Here is a 20,000-nt window from a genome sequence, read left to right as displayed (position 1 = left end):
AGCATCAGGATGTTCCTCGCACGCGCTGAGTGTTATGACTGCACTCAAGAAGAAGAAAACAAGCGGCTGATTTCAGTGAAAACACACGCGCTGATGAGAGAAAGTTGATCAGATATGAGAACTGAACTGAGAGCGGCTGTATATTAACTAAATTAATAACTTTCTTACAACAAAAATGAAGCATCACTGAACTTACTGAAGCTGGACTGTTTTCTTCTAGACACAAACTTTGCTGCATTATTGTCCTGTTATCTCTGTAAAGCTGCTCTGAAACACTCTGTATTGTAAAATGCGCTGTATAAATAAAGCTGACTCGACTCGAGACAGAAGCTGAAGCGCAGGACAGAAGTGCCAGAAAAACACACTGAGGTTTGTGTAAAGACTGAGCAAGCCTGTGTTTCTCAGGTTATTTACGGCAGGACTCAGACTCTGTGGCTTTAGAGATCGTGTTGAGTTTACTCTACAGCAAGAGGAAGGCAGGAGACAGTACAGAAATACACTTGGAGAACGTTTTGCAAACATTTCTATTAATTCAATTCAATTCACATTTATTTGTACAGCGCTTTTCATAATACACATCGTTTCAGCTTTACAGAAAGTACATGAGTCCACATTACAGCTTACAGTGTTCTGTTATCAGAGGAGACTGTCTAAGTTATGCATTTCAGAAATTTCTGAAAATACATTTAGGCTACTAATCACAGTTAGCTAAACATGTATTAATTTAAACAATATAATAATAATAATAAATGATTATGGTTAACAAAAGTTATGAAAACTTTATTAATGTATGTTCTTTGAACGTTCCAGTTTTTAAAAACTTTTTTCTTGGTTATGTGAACGTTTAAGGAAACATTAACATTGTATCATTCTTCAAACAGAAGCTGTATTAATGTCACTGGAAGAACGTTTGTTCATAGCTTGATGACAGAACGTTCCCTGTTCGCTGAGATATTCTGTGATATTCTGAGATATTCTGTGATATTCTGTGATATTCTGAGATATTCTGTGATATTCTGTGATATTCTGAGATATTCTGAGATATTCTGTGATATTCTGTGATATTCTGAGATATTCTGTGATATTCTGAGATATTCTGAGATATTCTGTGATATTCTGAGATATTCTGAGATATTCTGTGATATTCTGTGATATTCTGAGATATTCTGAGATATTCTGAGATATTCTGTGATATTCTGAGATATTCTGAGATATTCTGTGATATTCTGAGATATTCTGAGATATTCTGTGATATTCTGAGATATTCTGAGATATTCTGAGATATTTTGGGATATTTTGGGATACTCTGTGATATTCTGAGATATTCTGAGATATTCTGTGATATTCTGAGATATTCTGAGATATTCTGTGATATTCTGAGATATTCTGAGATATTCTGAGATATTTTGGGATATTTTGGGATATTCTGTGATATTCTGAGATATTTTGGGATATTTTGGGATATTCTGTGATATTCTGAGATATTCTGAGATATTCTGTGATATTCTGAGATATTCTGAGATATTCTGAGATATTTTGGGATATTCTGTGATATTCTGTGATATTCTGAGATATTCTGTGATATTTTGGGATATTTTGGGATATTCTGTGATATTCTGTGATATTCTGAGATATTCTGTGATATTCTGTGATATTCTGAGATATTCTGAGATATTCTGTGATATTCTGTGATATTCTGAGATATTCTGTGATATTCTGAGATATTCTGAGATATTCTGTGATATTCTGAGATATTCTGAGATATTCTGTGATATTCTGAGATATTCTGAGATATTCTGTGATATTCTGAGATATTCTGAGATATTCTGTGATATTCTGTGATATTCTGAGATATTCTGTGATATTCTGAGATATTCTGAGATATTCTGTGATATTCTGAGATATTCTGAGATATTCTGTGATATTCTGAGATATTCTGTGATATTCTGAGATATTCTGTGATATTCTGAGATATTCTGAGATATTCTGAGATATTCTGTGATATTCTGAGATATTCTGAGATATTCTGTGATATTCTGAGATATTCTGAGATATTCTGTGATATTCTGAGATATTCTGAGATATTCTGAGATATTTTGGGATATTTTGGGATACTCTGTGATATTCTGAGATATTCTGAGATATTCTGTGATATTCTGAGATATTCTGAGATATTCTGTGATATTCTGAGATATTCTGAGATATTCTGAGATATTTTGGGATATTTTGGGATATTCTGTGATATTCTGAGATATTTTGGGATATTTTGGGATATTCTGTGATATTCTGAGATATTCTGAGATATTCTGTGATATTCTGAGATATTCTGAGATATTCTGAGATATTTTGGGATATTCTGTGATATTCTGTGATATTCTGAGATATTCTGTGATATTTTGGGATATTTTGGGATATTCTGTGATATTCTGAGATATTCTGTGATATTCTAAGATATTCTGAGATATTTTGGGATATTCTGAGATATTCTGAGATATTCTGGGATATTATGTGATATTCTGAGATATTCTGTGATATTATTTGATATTCTGAGATATTCTGTGATATTCTGAGATATTCTGTGATATTCTGTGATATTCTGAGATATTCTGTGATATTCTGTGATATTCTGAGATATTCTGAGATATTCTGTGATATTCTGAGATATTCTGAGATATTCTGTGATATTCTGTGATATTCTGAGATATTCTGTGATATTCTGAGATATTCTGAGATATTCTGTGATATTCTGAGATATTCTGAGATATTCTGAGATATTCTGTGATATTCTGAGATATTCTGAGATATTCTGAGATATTTTGGGATATTTTGGGATACTCTGTGATATTCTGAGATATTCTGAGATATTCTGTGATATTCTGAGATATTCTGAGATATTCTGTGATATTCTGAGATATTCTGAGATATTCTGAGATATTTTGGGATATTTTGGGATATTCTGTGATATTCTGAGATATTTTGGGATATTTTGGGATATTCTGTGATATTCTGAGATATTCTGAGATATTCTGTGATATTCTGAGATATTCTGAGATATTCTGAGATATTTTGGGATATTCTGTGATATTCTGTGATATTCTGAGATATTCTGTGATATTTTGGGATATTTTGGGATATTCTGTGATATTCTGAGATATTCTGTGATATTCTAAGATATTCTGAGATATTTTGGGATATTCTGAGATATTCTGAGATATTCTGGGATATTATGTGATATTCTGAGATATTCTGTGATATTATTTGATATTCTGAGATATTCTGTGATATTCTGAGATATTCTGTGATATTCTGAGATATTCAGAGATATTTTGGGATATTATGTGATATTCTGTGATATTATATGATATTCTGTGATATTCTGAGATATTCTGAGATCCCGTTAGAGAGAAGCCAGGACACAGACGAGACGCAGCTGATGTTTTTCCACTGGAATCACGTAATTACATGCGATTAGAGGACAAGCTTGTTTTAGCGCATGCTGCTATTCCTGAATCTGACATTAATCACACAGTCTATGGAATATTTAAGAGTCTCATGATGGAAGGGTTATTTTCTCCAGTCACGTTTAGAAACGCACAGTTAAGAGGAGCAGCGGAACAACAGGAGCCTGAAATCTCACACTGACGCTGAAAGAGCAAACAGAAGTCAGCCGTTTTCTGCGAGGGTTGGTGATTTAAGGCAACAGTGATGTTCAGACGGTCTAAGATGGTCACACTGGTGTTGGTGTTCAGCTGCTGGATCATGTCAAAGTCTGGATCATCTGCTAGTTCAGTTGGTCAACCGCCTAAACCAACCACTGACCAAGTCGGATCATCCATGTAAAAGTTATAGTAACAGAATATTCCTTTGAACCTGTTTTTTAGATTAGTCTAGATTAGTCCAAGCTGCTTGGACTAGTCTCACTAGTAAGTCAAATTTTTGCTCACAGCATGTTCGTGAAGTCAATTAAGCACACGAATCAGCACACGAATCAGAACACGAATCAGCACACGAATCAGCACACGAATTAGAACACGAATTAGAACACGAATCAGCACACGAATCAGCACACAAATCAACACACAAATCATCAGAACACGAATCAGAATACGAATCAGCACACGAATCAGCACACGAATCATCAGAACATGAATCAGCACACGAATCAGCACACAAATCAACACACAAATCATCAGAACATGAATCAGCACACGAATCAGCACACAAATCATCAGAACATGAATCAGCACACAAATCATCAGAACATGAATCAGAACACGAATCATCAAAACACGAATCATAAGAACACGAATCCGCACACGAATCAGCAAAAGAATCAGAACATGAATCAGCACACGAATCAGCACACAAATCATCAGAACACGAATCAAAACATGAATCATCAGAATATGAATCAGAAAATGAATCATCAGAACACGCCAGTTCATTACATACTCACCGATACACGCGTGTGTCATGCTGTCCTGCTGAAGGGAATCCCAGCATGCCACACACCACACGACTGCTGCTCTGGTCCCAGCCCCACTCACACACCTGCCTCCATTTCCCAGCATGCTTCACTTCCACCACACCCTCTGTTACCATGGCAGAGTTTCGTGTGGCGGCGAGAACGGGCCGGAGACGTACTTCCTCCAGCTGGACCGATGCAGTGAACTGAGAGAGAAACAGATATTAAATATAATATCTAAAATCTTAAAGTATTAAAAGTATCAGTATTTTTTATAAAAAAATGCAGCCTTGGTGAGCAGAAGAGACTCTTTCAGAAACATTAACCCTCATTCTTCCCTCACGGGTCAAAATGACCCAAAGCCCTTAAATTATACCTTTTTTTTTGTCCAGAAAGCTTATTTGTGACCCTTGACTACAAAACCAGTCACATGGGTCAATTTTATGAAATTGAGATGTATACATCATCTGAAAGCTGAATAAATAAGCTTTCCATTGATGTATGGTTTGTTAGGATAGGACAATTTGTTACTTTTTAAAATTTCAACCACAAAACTCCTTGAATCCAGTCAACCTTTTTTTGTGTATTCGTGGTTCAAGTGCGACAAAAGTCCTGAGGTCTTGGACCCCTCTGATGAACACTCATTTTAAAATAAAATTCCGGGTCAAAATGACCCGAGGGAAGGATGAGTTCTGACCTGTTCGTCTGTGTTGGTGAAGTCCAGATCCATCCTGTTACTGTGCTCCGGCTCAGGACTGTGAACCGGCTCTGGTCTCTCAGGAAGTCTGGTGTTCTGACCGTGTGTCACTTCCTGTGTGCGTCTGAACGAGGCCCGGCTGCGCAGGAAGTCTGGCAGCTGGTGTCCGCGCGGCAGACCGTTAGCGACGCTCTCGAGCCCGTTCCTGCGCAGCTGAATCTGGTGTCCGTGGATCTGAGGAGAGGACGGGCCCTGGCTGCTGCGTTGGAGCCCGATCTCGTGGCCACGCTGGCGGGGTGAACTGGCGGGTGAGCTGGCGGGTGATCTGGCGGGAGCGTTCGAGAGCTGGCTGGAGGGCTGAGGTAGAGAAGCTGGACTTGATTCTTGGTAACGTGGGATGTGACCCTGGTTGGGACGGTCCGGACTGCAAATGACGCCCAGATCTTCAGCGTGAGTGCAGTCGGTTACACCCCAACCGTTAGACCGACAGTCCGACAGTGAGCTCTCGCTGCCCGAACACGAGACATTATCCAGCCAGATCGGACCTGAACAGACGGAGAGCCACTCAAACACTGACAGCAATATAAGCTATACAGAAGACAATAGTGTCATTATTCAGATCAGTTCAATCCATTCTATATTACATTATAATCAGGGTTTGAAATGATCACCCACCAACCCGCCAAATCCGGGTGCAAATCAACTGTGGCAGTTAACACGGTCAAATCACTAGCCAATTTGGCGGGTTACTTGTGTTTACTCACTTTGCTGGGGAAGTTCATGTAAACCAAATCTGCGCAGATTTAGCGCAAATACTCAAAATCATGAGTCATCACGATATATTAAATACAGCGTATTGCATAAAATCTGCTCATATCTGGCTTACTTGAACACACGTCACTACGCAACAAATAACGGCGTGCTTGTTCATTTGCACTGAAGCAAAAGCGAAGATTAAAAAGGATTTGGTTAACAGAAAAGACATTTTTAATTTAAAACATCCTACATTTTTTGGTTGTTCTTTGTACTGTATTGATCTGTCCACCTAAAATATGTTTTTGTTGAAAAGGATGAGGATGAAAGAGGAAGGGAGGAGATGACTGGAATGGATGAGAGGATTTTGTTTAAATGAGAATTAATGCGTCACACTGGGGTTTCCTCAGGAACAGACTGAAGACTCCAATTATATAGATACAAACTTAAACTTTAATATAGTTTATTATTACTCTAGAACAAGCTGACAGGCAGGGAAAACAAACACAACGGAGGAAAGACTGAAAGAAAGAGTGCATCTCAAATAGCAGACAGAAACAAGATAATCATACATAGCTGGGACAAATTAACTCATAATGATAGTAACCACAGAAACGAAGGAGTGGCGGGAAAAGAACAAAGGAAAACAGGAACCAATCAAAACAAACATGCACTGACACGTGACATTTCCCCGCCCTCCCGGTAGGCGCGTCCTTTCGCCGCAAAACATCCAAGGGGTGGGCGTCCTGGAGGCTGACGAGGGCGTAGCTTTGGCAGAACGGGACGCCTTCAGGACAGTGGCATCAGTTCAGGGGACCGGCGACTTGGGAGACCATGGTGGAGCCTATAGAGGGAGGAGCCATGGTGGAGAAAGGGCTGAGGACTCCAGGGGGCCGACTGATGGAGGCGGAGCAGGTGGAAGAGGAGACCAGGGTGTAGAAGGAGAGCCGACGAGCCAAGGCGCTGCTGAGGATCCGGAAGGACATGGCGATGCAGACACGTTCGGGGATCCAGAGGGATGTGGTGGAGCCGGAGCGACAGAGGACCACGGTGGAGCTGGAGGGAGTGAGGAGCCCAACAGAGCCAGAGGGACGAAGCAAAGCCGGAGGAGTGTAGTCCTGAGGCGAGGGCAGGTCGACAAACGACCAAGGCGAAGCCAGAGGGACGAGGGAGCCAGGCGGAGCTGGTGGACTGATGGGCCACGGTGGAGATGAGAGCCAAGGTGGAGTTAATGGACCGACGGGCCGAGGTGGAGACCAGGGATCCACCGACCATGATGGAGCTGGAGACTGGCAGACCCGTGGCGAGCCCACATCACTGGTGTTAGAATGAGGGTGAGCTGAGGGACTTCCTAGAAGCAGCAGAGGTGGGGATGAGGAAATGATGGGAGGAGGTGGGAGAGGGAGGCTGGGTGGGTGTCAAAGTCTAATAAATCCACTTCCTCTGGACGAGGACAGGGACAGGAGAGTCAAACGCGGCGGCGGCCATCTTAGCTGAGTGCTCAGAAGCGGCGGCCATCTTGACAAAGAGCTCTGGCATGGCGGTGGCCATCTTGGCAGAAGGCTCTGGCGTGGCGACAGCCATTTTGACAGAGGGCTCTGACGTGGTTGTGGCCATCTTGACCGAGGGCTCTGGAAGGGCGACCATCTTGGGACAAGACTCTGGAACGGCGGCCATGACGGGACGAGACTCTGGAATGGACTCTGAGATGGACCCAACGCTCTCCAGACACCGAATCAAGGTTTCCCTCCAGTCCAGCCCTGCGGTATCTGGGAGGTTAGTGGGGTGCGGGAAAGTCCCCGATCTGGAACAGGGTCCTCAGGGTGTTATTTTCAAGGGAGCTGGAAATGGCGAGCCAGAAGAATTCCCTTGAAAATTCTAAAAGGTTGTGGCTCTCCTGAGCCACGGAGATGAACATTACCCGTTCATCCATTTGGGTTGGTCCGATCTTCTGTCACACTGTGGTTTCCTCAGGAACAGACTGAAGACTCCGATTATAGATACAAACTCAAACTTTAATAACAGTACTCTGGAACAAGCTGACAGGCAGGGAAAACACAAACACAACAGGGAGATCGGACAAAGACTGAAGGAAAGGGTGCATCTTAAATAGCAAACAGAAACGAGATAATTAATCATACACAGCTGGGACAAATTATTCATAATGATAGTAACCATAGAAACGAAGGAGTGGTGGGAAAAGAACAAAGGAAAACAGGAACCAATCAAAACACAAACTGAAAGTCCAAACATGCACTGACACGTGACAGTATGAAATACAAATTTTATTATATATAAATGTTAGAGTATTTTATTATATATTTATATAGCTGTGACGTAGTTTATCTGGTTTATTTCTTTCTTCTTTTTTTTCTTTTTTTGGCTAGTAGAAGTTCTGAATGGCCGGTAACTTAAAAATTTAGTAGCTAAATTGGCCGGTGAGTGAAAAAGTTAATTTCAAACCCTGATTCTAATGATATTTTTCTTGGCAATGATGAATCATTCACAACAAGAACAGGAACATGAAAGAAGTCACTCGAACTCTGATCTTACCGCGACCCTCGCCGAACTTTGCGCTGTGAGCCCAGGTGAGTCCCCGGGAAAAGCCCAGTTCTCGACACACCACATTGGCCAGTTTGATGTTGACCTCGTCGTCACACACGGTTCCCCACTCGCCGTTATAAAACACCTCCACGCGACCCTCAAACTTGCTCCTGCCGCCCACCAGACGCACCTGGACTCCCGGAGCGGCGAGCCAGAGCGGGGCGAAGACACTGAGGAGCAGCAGCTGGAAGAGCATCTCGTATCCCAGCGGATGAGTTCAGAAACCAACCTTCTCCAGCTAATGACCTGCTAGCAGCAATTAAACCAAAGCACAGAGCAGAGAAGATAAAATACAGCACAGTTCAACCAGAAGTGAAGAGTGCAGCTCCACTGGGGATCTGAGCCGGAGCAACACTGGAAATATGAGCTTCTTCCTCAGTGTGTTTGTCTTGGTTTCCAGCACAAATATCTAAACATCCTTAACCCTCTGGTGCTCTTCGGCGCTCTTCCGAAAAAAGAAAAAAAAACATTTGTAGAATTTTTTTCTTCATCGGAATGGTACGAAACTTGGTAAAGGTTTTGCCACTTGCTTTGTGAACACACAAAAAAAATCATGGACATGATTCAAAAAAGTTTAATGGTCCTGAAAACAATAGTCACACTTGTGCTCCTCGAGGTCAGAAATGAGCGCATTGGAAATGAATTGGACATGAAGTTCCTCTAGTGGAAGCGTTTGGTACTGCAGCCGAACAACATCTCACTGAAAGATCATTTATTGAGATATCAAGATCAAATTTTGAACACAACTTGTTTAGATTTATGGCTTTGATTTTATGGAGTAAATTTTTCATTACAATAAACGTAAAATTCTGTAAGTTCACTTTTAAAACTTTTTTCACTTCAGTAATAATCTGCCAAGTGTCGTCTTTGAAGAGATCAAACTTCAGTCTGTCGCTCTAAAGCGTTCAAGATTTACCACAGTTTAAGTTGGAAATTTAATTTTCAGGTCTATGCTCAAAATGTGAATAAATGGATTATAAATACAGCAGAAATATAATTTTGTTCCATAAAATACCCTAAAAATACAAAATATAAAAAATAAAAAAACATTATCGAATTAAAATATAGTACATTCATTTCATTGAAATAAAATAATACATTTCAGTTTTTGACCGACACACAAAGAGCCCCAGACATACATTTACTGGAGATGCAAGATGGCTGAAGATCAGTCTTGTTACTGAAAAATTAAGTATGTTTAAATATCTGAATTAAGATTATTTTTCCTGACTCCATTGGCAGATATTTCTTCTTGTTTTAAGCACTTTATTTTGATCAGTATATCAGAAAACAAGACTTATTATCAAAAGTCAGTTTAGCTTCTCATGTAAATCTTGATTTGGGAATGTTTGTACTGGAACACAAGGCAGAAATAATGAGGAAGAGCATCATTGCCATCGATGTGAAATCACAGCATGTGTGTGTATTTCAGTGGTCTGAGAGGCCGTCATTGTCACATTTACAGATGTGTGTTATATATCAGCAACCAGAACAAAACCACAGGCGTTTAAACCCACACACACACACATTCCACTGAAACACTGATAATTAGCACTGAGAACTGCAGCACTTCGACTCTAAAGGTCACGGCAGATTGAGAATCAAAGTGATAAAACCTTCTGTCTTCATTTAGAAGATGTTGAGACGTGTCTAATTTATTTATTTATTTTCCATACATTGAAAGTTGATGGACATCAATGTTGCTTGATGCCCAATATTCTTCAAATTATCTTTGTGTTCAGCAGAAGAAAGAAAGTCATGAGGAAAGAGTGAATGTTGACAGAATCATAATCTTTGGCTGAACTGTCTCTTCAACTTAAAAAAAGAGTGAGAGATTTTGATGCACAAATAGACTATTAGTCATCCTAGTGAATCTAATAAAAACTGAGAGACACAGAGAGATGAGAGAAAACTATCAGAGAAACCAGCTGACAAACACACACAATCAAATAAAGAACTTGATATCTGTGATCATTAGAGGAATGAGAGGCTTTACACTCACCTGTCCGAGCGGCCCGTGTGAGCGGACGAGAGCAGGAGAACGACTGAGAGTGTGTGAGACGGAGAGAGAGAGTTAAACCTCTGACCACAAGCTGCTTCTCTCTCTCACCCTCTCTCTCTCTCTCTCTCACTTTCTCTTTTTTTCTTCTGGTTTATGTAAAGTCAAGCGATTTTTTTTTCACTTAATCGTTTCATAAAGTGCACTTTTAAAGAGACACACTCACTCTGAATCTTCCCTCAACTCAACATACAGCTCCATTTCAGAATTAATTTTGACATATTTTTCACTTACTGAAGACACGTTGATGGAGGTCAGAAGATCACAGAGACGTAAAGGTGCAGAACACACCTGGAAAACACCTATGAACATGCTAAAAACACATTGGCATCACACTAGCAACCTTGAGTTAAGGTTCTCTCAGAGTTATGAAGAAACGCTCTTCCAGTAAAATTAACAGAACGTTCACTCAAACTTATCTGGTCTTTAATAATGTTCTCAAAACATTAGCACAAAAACATTATTTATACATCATTCATGGAACGTTTTCCTGAAACATCTCGTTGGACGTTCATCTAATGTTTTTTAAATGTTGCTACTTGTTTCAGAACGTTTAGGGAACTTTAAAAAGTAACGTTCCCATAATGTTTGAAGAATGAGACATTTCCTTAATGTTCACATATCTAATAAAAATGTTTGTTTTTTCAAGTATTTAAGTACACTCAGAAATACTGTTTTCATAACTTAATGAGAATGTTAGCAAAACGTTCGTGTTGGCTGGGACGGTGAGTCCCTGAAACCCCTGAGAACACGATCTGTGATCTACATGTGTGGGTTTATGATGTGTCATCAGCTCAGTGTGTGTGTGTGTGTGTGTGTGTGTGCTGTGATTGAACACTGGGAGCTCTGGCGCACGTCCACACCCAAAATGAGTGTGTGTGAGAGAAATGAACACGCATTCTCTCCAGCGAAGAGCAGATGCTCTCGGATCACGTCCTACATGTTTCCATCTCAAACCCTCGGCACGAGACGTGTGTGATAGAGGAACAGAAGCAGACTGACATCACACTTCAAACTCAGTGACTCATTTACAAGTCACCGCAGACGAGGGGTCTTAAAAGTGATGCAGACTATTAATGCAGCCACAGATGCAATAACCAGCCTTTCTTCTTTAAGTCATTTGTATAAGTAGCACTTAAAATGAATGATTGTTCCATTTGATGTCTTGAACAGTGGTTATGTTGGTAGCGGTGGCGTCCTCTACTGGTGACTGCAGATCTGCACTCATACACTCATTATTTAACACTGCTGTGTGTTTTTAATGTGACTCGTTTACAGTGACGCTTCACCGCAGAATAAACGAGGCTCAGCCCGTTTTAACAACCCAATGCGACCCAATGAAAGACTCGTACGGACTTCTTCAAATCCTCGTAACATCTGACGCTGTTGCAAAGATAAGAAGAGATCAGTGCATATAAAGTAAAGTAGCTACAGTTAAATCAATACAAACACACAAACTGCAGTAGGATTATTGTGACCCTGGACCACAAAACCAGTCATGGGTACATTTTTCAAAATGAGATTTATTCATCTGCTGAATAAATAAGCTTTCCACTGATGTGTGGTTTGTTAGGATAGGACAATATTTGGCCGAGATACAACTATTGAAAATCTGGAATCTGAGGGTGAAAAAAAAAAAAAAAAAAAAAAATCGAAACATTTTCGAAACTCACAAAAATAAATGTTTTATATATTTATGGTAGGAAATTTACTAAATATCTTCATGGAACATGATCTTTACTTAATATCCTAATGATTTTTGGTATAAAAGGAAAATCAATAATTTTGACCCATGCAATTTCTTGTTGGCTATTGCCACAGATATACCCGTGCAACATGTGACTGGTTTTGTGGTCCAGGGTCACATATCAGAAAAGATTAGAAGAATTCAATTCAATTCATGTCTTTATTATGTTATTAAACTGGTTAGGCTTAGAAACATTAAAAGTTTGAGTGAAAACACTTACAGGATTACAGTAATTGTCATATATTAAAATGCACAAAACAGACCCTGAAAGAGGCGTACTCCACTTCCGACGCATAAGTTGTGATTTATAAAAACAAACTTGGCGGGAAAATTTGCACACCTGCACACAAACTCTGAGCCATGCGTACGAACGTTTTGGAGATGGAGCAGTTTGGAGACACCGATGGTGAGATGGAGTTAAATGTCTTTTTGGTCACTTTTAAACAGAAAATCTAGAAAATCTAAAGAAAATTAAACGCATACAGAAAGATAATACAAATATAATTTCACTCACCAAGCCTGTCACTTGAAGCAAATATCCATCCCTTCTTAAATGTCCGCGCCAGCGAGCGCGCTGGGCCGCTTAGTGGAACTGACGCAAATAACAGTTTAAATAAATAATGATTTAAACTATGTTTTACTTCTGACATAAACATTTAGATTAAATATGCCATTCAAATTATGGAGTTAAACACTTAAACATGAAATCATTACTGAGAAGTTACAACATTTTTTATATTCAAATTCAATCAACAGAAATATTTGTTGTGGATGCGATGTTTTTGAACCACAGAGATAATTGCTTATCATGATAATGCCAGATTGTCTGAGAAAATAGTTTCGTGCAAATAATGCCCAAGGCCTATCTGTTTCCATTAAAATATAAAATTTATTAAATATAAAATAATTAAAAATACAATTCGGCCAGTGGAAAAGATTGAGAAAAACTTTCTCTGAAATGTATTTTACACTATCTGATTTATGTAGGCTATTCAAAAACAAGGCAAGGATAGGCAACTACATGATTTGTATTAATGTAATGTGTCTTTGTACCGTTAAACGTTATCACGTGGATGAATAATCATATGCAAATTATATGCAGATGAGGATCTGCATAGTAAAACTAGGCATTGTAAGCTCCATATATGGTTATTTCAGGGTGGAGACGCATGTGCGCACAATCTTCTGCTGACTGGGATTTGAATTCTGCGCAGGTTCTGGCGTACGAATGGTTTTATAAGTCTGAATATTTTTTTGCGTACGCCTTTTTTGGCTTTCGGGCGCACGTACACTTTTAGTAAGGATCCTACACACAGTTTTATAAATAAGACCCCAGATCTGGCAGGTCAATATTGCAGGTCATTCTACATGTAGTTACAGCGATTCTTGTCTTAAATTGACTGAACAGTGTGGCCCCTGAATCCTGAACGCAGCGAAAAGCTCCTGGTCCTCAGGGAAAACTGCATCAAACATGTACAAGAGTTTCATCTGTGGGCTCAAACTATAGAAGCAAACAGAACCAGCCTCCCGGTCCAGGAACACGCCGAGTTTCCTGACGGACTCTGTTTGAACTGATACAGTTTTCTGGTTGTGATGAGCCTTACATACACTATCTGAGCAATATAAACTCCATGACATCTCATTGTGTCCCAGACACGCTTGATCACTCGCTCCCTTCCTCTCGATTCCCTCACAGGCCACGCCCATGTGCAGGTCTGGCCCAATCACATCCACCGTAAAGAAGCAGCGCTCGGACAGCGCCGGCCGGCACAGGACCTGGTTGCACATGTCAAATCTCTCGGCATTATCTGGAAACTGCTGTTTCTGCCTCCGACGAGTGGCCACAGTGTTGCTCTCGTTCAGATGGAGGTATCCGTTAGCCGTCTGAGGGTCAAAGGTGAGCGTGACGCCGTCTAAAAACAGATTTATTAGATTAGAATCAACAATTATCAAGCGGTTCCCGTCAGCATGTGCATGTGGGTCGAGGACATGATGTACTTCTGGGAAGTCATGTGTTACGTCCCTTTCGGTGTGTTTTATTCTGTTGTGGAACGTGTTTGTTTTTTATCCCGGACGAGCCCCCGATTTCACATTACGCCCAGTCTAGGTCAAAGGACAAACATTCTTTGACCTATACGGGGCGTCACACATGCTTTTTAAAATCATTTGAGATGGAATCATTCATTTATAATTACACTGGCAGGTTTTTATGACCTCATGTTAATTTAGAGAATCACATGAAATATCTGCATGTCTACAAACCTATTAAAATGAAATAGAAAAGGTGTTAAAAAACGGTAAAGCCGTTACAGCATCTACAAATACATATCAAATTTTAGCCTACAATCTTGATGGTGATTTGAAAACATTAATGAGCATGTTTAAACTCACATTTGTCGAGTCTTGGTTGGTGACCGCAGACTCCTCCAGTTCTAGTCAGAGAAGAGTGGTGAGAGTAGAAGCACACTGTTATACAAGAACTTTTTTAAAAATGAATATTATACTCAGGATGACAACATAACCTTATAAAACTCATACACTAAACAAGTACATAGTGCATAGTTTAAGTCCATTTGGGACTCAAGTCATGCTACAGTACCTCAGTGAGCACAGGTTTAGAGTTTCCTGTCCGATGTTTCCAAGATGATTATACCGCAGATCCAGCTCTTTCAGAGATGAAGAATTGGCTTTCAAAGACGACACCAACTGATGAACTTCTTTAATCTGACAGCCTGAAAGTCTATGAAGCAAAAGCAGTTTTTTTCAGATCAGCACATTGTCCATTTTTCTGTGTTTAGACCCTGTTGTTTGCGGGCTAGCAGGGCTCGACAATAAGAACTAGTGGAAAAGTTTACAAATTGCACAAGTCTTTTGCCGATTTTAAACCATTCAAGTGTAAGACGATGCAAAAGAGAACTCTCTCAACCAAATACCAAATTGAGTTCTTCTATCTTCGGTGAGCATCCTCGTAAACACAGTCGGTTGTTTCTTAAGTGAACGCAAACAGAAGAAAATGCTTGTGTTAATTTATTAGATTCATGCATGAGATCTTTAAGGCCGCATTTACACTGCAGGTCTTGATGCCAAGTTAAGATTTGTTGGCTGATTTTTTTGATGACCATTAAAAGTGACCCATATCCAATATCTGCATTTACACTGTATAAATGAACACTTGGCAAAACAACCAAAGGTAGACATACTGACCCGGAAAAGCTCAGACAGAAAAATAAAGTAAAAACAGTGCGATTTGCAATGGATGCAGATGAATTGATAATACAAGCTTTTGCTTTCCGTACCATCTTTAAAGGACAGCACAACATTGGGTTGAGACTTTGTCCTGCATTGCGCCATTGAAAAGAGTCATGTGATCACGGTTGGTGTCCACCCGATTTGACGTCATCTACGCTTTTTCAGTGACAATGATTTGCATTGGCGGAATATCCGATCTGTCCGCTTACATGGCAGACGCAAATGCAGGTATTCGGTTCATATCAGATTTATTTCCACATATGAATGAGGCCTTAAACCGATCTGAGAATATCGGAATCCATGTGCTTTTTTCCTGCTCACACATTCGTGGTCATATCCGATCTGTGCCACATGGGAGCGGAACAATGGAATTGGGTCACTTGAACCATGTAATGTTAATGCAGCCAAAGTGACAGCAAACCTGCTTTTTGTTTATTTGTTCATACTTTATTACTGACTGTTTACTTATCCTTATAATGTTTATGATATATTTATATTTAATAATGTTTGAAATTTATATTAGTTAGGCTAGTAGATTTTGATGTAGTATTTCAATTTCAGTTGTATCTCAATTTTTTATTTCATAACCTTATGTAATAGAACACAAGGTTACATGGATCAAAAAACAATTATAAAACAATAACTTAAAACAAATCCTCAGCGTTGAGCCCTTGTTAGTTTGACTTACTTCAGAACTTCAAGATGACAGTTCGCGCTCTGCAGTCCAGATGAAAGAGTCTTCACTCCTGAATCTCCTAGAGGATTGTCGCTGAGCTCCAGCCATCTGAGATTCTTATTTTCTTCTAAAAGCACATCCCTGATCAGCTCCATGTCCTGACTCTGGAGGTCATTGTGGCTGAGGTTCAGGATCTGAATCTGGCAGTTGGGATCACAGAGCGCAGTGGAAAGATGGTTCAGAGCGGACCGTCCCAGATCATTGTGACTCAGATCAAGATGAATCAGGTGAGAGTTTGGTGACGTCAGGTAACGCCTCAAGATCTCACAGTGCTGCTCTGTAAATCCGCTTCCTTTGAACCTGTCAGTGATGCATTCAGCTTTAACCAAGAACATCATATGATACATTTTAAAGACATTTACTACATCTTAATACTTACAGAGCCTTTTTGAAACTTGTGATGGCTGGGGAGAATCTCTGAAACCCTTCTAAAGTGATGTTGTACTTCCTGAGGTCAAACTCTTCGTGTTTCATATCTGACATTACAAACTGGTAAGCCAGAAGCGTGCACTGGAACAGCGTGAGGGGCTCTTTGGACCGTGAGCGTTCGAGATCTCGCATCTCCTGCAAAAATGACGTGTCCTTGAGCTCAACGAGACAACGGACAAGACTAATGCATCTCTCAGAGGACAGACCTTTCCTCTTCAAAGACTTAATGTACATGGTCACCTTCTTGTGACCATCTGAACCACTGGCCCATGATGGAGGCAGGAGTCCTTCAAGTAGATCTCTGCTGGAATCGACAGAAATCCCAAAGAGAAAACAGATAAAAAGATCCAAGTGTCCATTTTCACTTTCCAAGGCCACATCAATCACATCTTTGAGAAAATCACTCAAATTAGACGTCTGCCTCTTTTTGGCTGTTTTTAAATTCAGGGAGTCTTGGTTTCCTGATAGAAATGCGTGAAACCCAAACAAGGCTGCAAAGAATTCCTGGACACTGAGATGGACGAAGGTGAAAAGTTTTGTCCTGATGTATCCAGATTTGCACTCTGTGACACAGGTAATGAAACCAGGATATTGAAGCGCTTCATCAACAGTGATGTTATTGCTCATCAAGTCTTCTTCACTGAAGACGACGTTCTGCTGCTCCAGCTGCCAGTATGCCAGCTGTGCCAGTTTCATAATCAGTTCTTTGTGCTGCTTGAGAGCGTTGTGTTGTGACAGTTCTTTCCCTTGATATTTTTCATGGCTCAACCCGGTCTGAATGAGCAGATAGTGGATGTACATTTCCGTCAGATTTGAGGGCATTCTCCTATCTTTATTTTGTCTTTTAATTATGTCTTTAAGAACAACCACTGAAATCCAACAAAACAGAGGTATGTGGCACAATATCCACAGGCTCTTCTGAGACTTTAGGTGACAGATGATGTCTTGGAATAGCTTTGGATCCTCAAGGTGCTTCCTGAAGTACTCCTCCTTTTGCTTGTCTCTGAATCCTCGGATCTGTGTGATGTATCCACGTAAGAAGATCTCCCTCGGAAGCTGTGCAGCTGCGACGGGCCGGCTGGTGATCCACAGGTGAGCGGATGGAAGCAGTTTTCCTTGTAGAAGGTTTACAAGAAGGACATCCACTGTGGCTTCTTTAGTTACATCTGACAAAAGGCTGCTTTGAAAGTTCAAAACCGTTTTAAATTCATCTAGACCGTCTAAGATGAACAGAACTTTCCTTGCACAGATCCATTCAGAGATCTGTCTCGCCTCTTTTAACTCAGGGCAAAAGACACAAAGCAAGTCAAATAGACTCGTTTCTCCTTCAAGCAAGTTCAGGTTTCGGAACGGCAGCAGAAACACAAGCTCTAGATCTTGATTGGCTTCTCCGCTCGCCCAGTCAAGGACAAACTTCTGAACGGTGATCGTTTTCCCAATTCCAGCAATTCCTTTAGTTAAAACGGTCTTCATGGCTATATCTGTGGGCGGCTGAAGGATTTCCTTGTAGTTTATGAGTCTCTGAGCTGATGTGTTTAAATCATGTGTCGTCTCGATCTGCCAGATCTCATGTTCTCTGTTGATGGGGTCAGTCTCGTCATTGATGATAAACAGTTCAGTGTAGATCTTGTTTAGAGAGACCGACTGTGGTGCACTTCCCTCCAAAGTCTTCTCAGCGTCACACAGCATTCTTGACTTCATCTTATTCCTCACATTCTGAAGAATTTCTAAAAATCAGGACAAAGTTGGAAAGTCATATTATTAACAGGAGCATCACGCTTATGAATGCAGTGTTCTACCACAAGAGATCTTACCATGTTCGTTTACCGAGGGTATAGAGTGAGACACCACAGGCTGAAAAGCAAAACAAAAAATACTCATACATAAATATATATAACAAACACAAATCATTTCTTAAATAAGCAACTGTTTCTTAAATTATCAAACACTCACCGCATTAAAGTTAACATCACGTATGGAGTTTCCTACCATGTTTGGAGCAAATATTGACCCACCATTCTTCTGGTCAATTGTGAAGTTATGCTGATTACGGTTCTGAATTGATGGTTGTCCAAGTGATGTAGAATTATTATTATTATTATTATTATTATTATGCTGTTGTTGTGGAAGGTTGTTAGGCTGTTGATTTGTCATTTTTCCAGAATGTGTTTGAACGCTCAGCGTTTGAACGTCACCATCTGTTAAAAAAAATGAACAATTAAATACACAACCAAAACCATATAAATATTATAGTAAAGCTTATTGAAGATTGAGAAACATATTGACTACTAACAAAGTAAATTATAAATCTTTTCCTACGTTTGATATTCTTTCTGATTTTTTTCACTATGGACTTGATCCTTTTTAATGCTTTTTTCTTTCCATATTTTTTCTGTAGTTTCTTTACTGTGTCTTCCAACCTCCCTGTTGGTCTCCTCCAGCTGTGTTAACCAAAGACAAACAGTCAGAAGAATAAAATGTATGTACAACAGCAAAAATTATAGTTGGTCATTAGTTGTTAGGGTTAGATACACCTGCAGACACATTCATACACCTGTTCACCTGTTTTTATTTAGCATACACCAGAGTTCAAACATTCACTTTCTCAAAGGCCAGATAAGCTCATAATTAGAGATGCACCGATTACAATTTTCTAGGCCGATTCCGATTTCTCATTGAGTTTGACCTGCCGATACCGATTTTAGCCGATTCCGATTTAATTTTTTCCTAACCACTTTACAGCACACACAAATATTTATTTTCGATCTTTTCTTTAACCCTTTCACGCGTAAGTTTAAAATATTCTAACTGACACCACAATCGGCTGATGCTGCAGGTGTTAGAGCACATGATGGACAGAGAACAGACGCACAGCAGGTTAAACCAGTTAAAACAATAGTCTCCGTTGAATTGGTGGGTGAATGGTAAATGGTTTGTGAATCAGTCTGAATGATTTGGACAGTTTACTCGCGTGCTGAATCGTTTGGGTGTCCAGTCCTGCTCCTGCCCCGAATACACACCCCTCAACCAGCGAATCAAGGTCTTACTGGGCATACTAGACACATCCAGACAGGAGTGTTGAGGCGAGTTTGAGCCGAACTCTGCAGGACAGTGGCCCTCCAGGACCGAGTTTAGAGCGTTTTCTCTCAGTAAGACACGGCATACGTGAGATTGATAACGAGTAACCGTTCTGGACGAGTATTTTCCCTAATCTAACATGCATTCTATCATTTGGATCAATTGCAAAGGTATTTATTTATT

General features: G+C 40.1%; 2 protein-coding genes across 2 annotated transcripts in view; both read right to left on the bottom strand.

The window, feature by feature from the left end:
- Positions 1-10,631, bottom strand: part of LOC311074542 (lysyl oxidase homolog 4-like) — a 32,483-nt gene extending 21,852 nt beyond the window's left edge. Inside the window, exons 1-4 of the mRNA XM_084101255.1 lie at positions 10,522-10,631; positions 8,469-8,765; positions 5,163-5,707; positions 4,457-4,671 (exon numbers count right to left, since the gene is read on the bottom strand). Coding sequence (XP_083957381.1) covers positions 4,457-4,671; positions 5,163-5,707; positions 8,469-8,715 — 1,007 coding nt within the window. The 5' untranslated portion in view covers positions 8,716-8,765; positions 10,522-10,631. The remainder of the gene's footprint in view (positions 1-4,456; positions 4,672-5,162; positions 5,708-8,468; positions 8,766-10,521) is intronic.
- Positions 10,632-12,476: 1,845 nt separating this feature from the next.
- LOC311074342 (protein NLRC3-like) overlaps positions 12,477-20,000 on the bottom strand; it is an 8,661-nt gene continuing 1,137 nt past the window's right edge. The window contains exons 2-9 of the mRNA XM_084100867.1: positions 19,059-19,180; positions 18,693-18,937; positions 18,554-18,593; positions 16,690-18,466; positions 16,263-16,610; positions 14,925-15,065; positions 14,717-14,757; positions 12,477-14,238 (exon numbers count right to left, since the gene is read on the bottom strand). Coding sequence (XP_083956993.1) covers positions 13,700-14,238; positions 14,717-14,757; positions 14,925-15,065; positions 16,263-16,610; positions 16,690-18,466; positions 18,554-18,593; positions 18,693-18,937; positions 19,059-19,180 — 3,253 coding nt within the window. The 3' untranslated portion in view covers positions 12,477-13,699. The remainder of the gene's footprint in view (positions 14,239-14,716; positions 14,758-14,924; positions 15,066-16,262; positions 16,611-16,689; positions 18,467-18,553; positions 18,594-18,692; positions 18,938-19,058; positions 19,181-20,000) is intronic.

Source organism: Abramis brama (genome assembly GCF_963993115.1).
Source record: "Abramis brama genome assembly, chromosome: 23".
Classification (NCBI taxonomy): domain Eukaryota; kingdom Metazoa; phylum Chordata; class Actinopteri; order Cypriniformes; family Leuciscidae; genus Abramis; species Abramis brama.
Note: the sequence above shows the minus strand (reverse complement) of the source record. Positions and strands in the feature narration are given on the sequence as shown.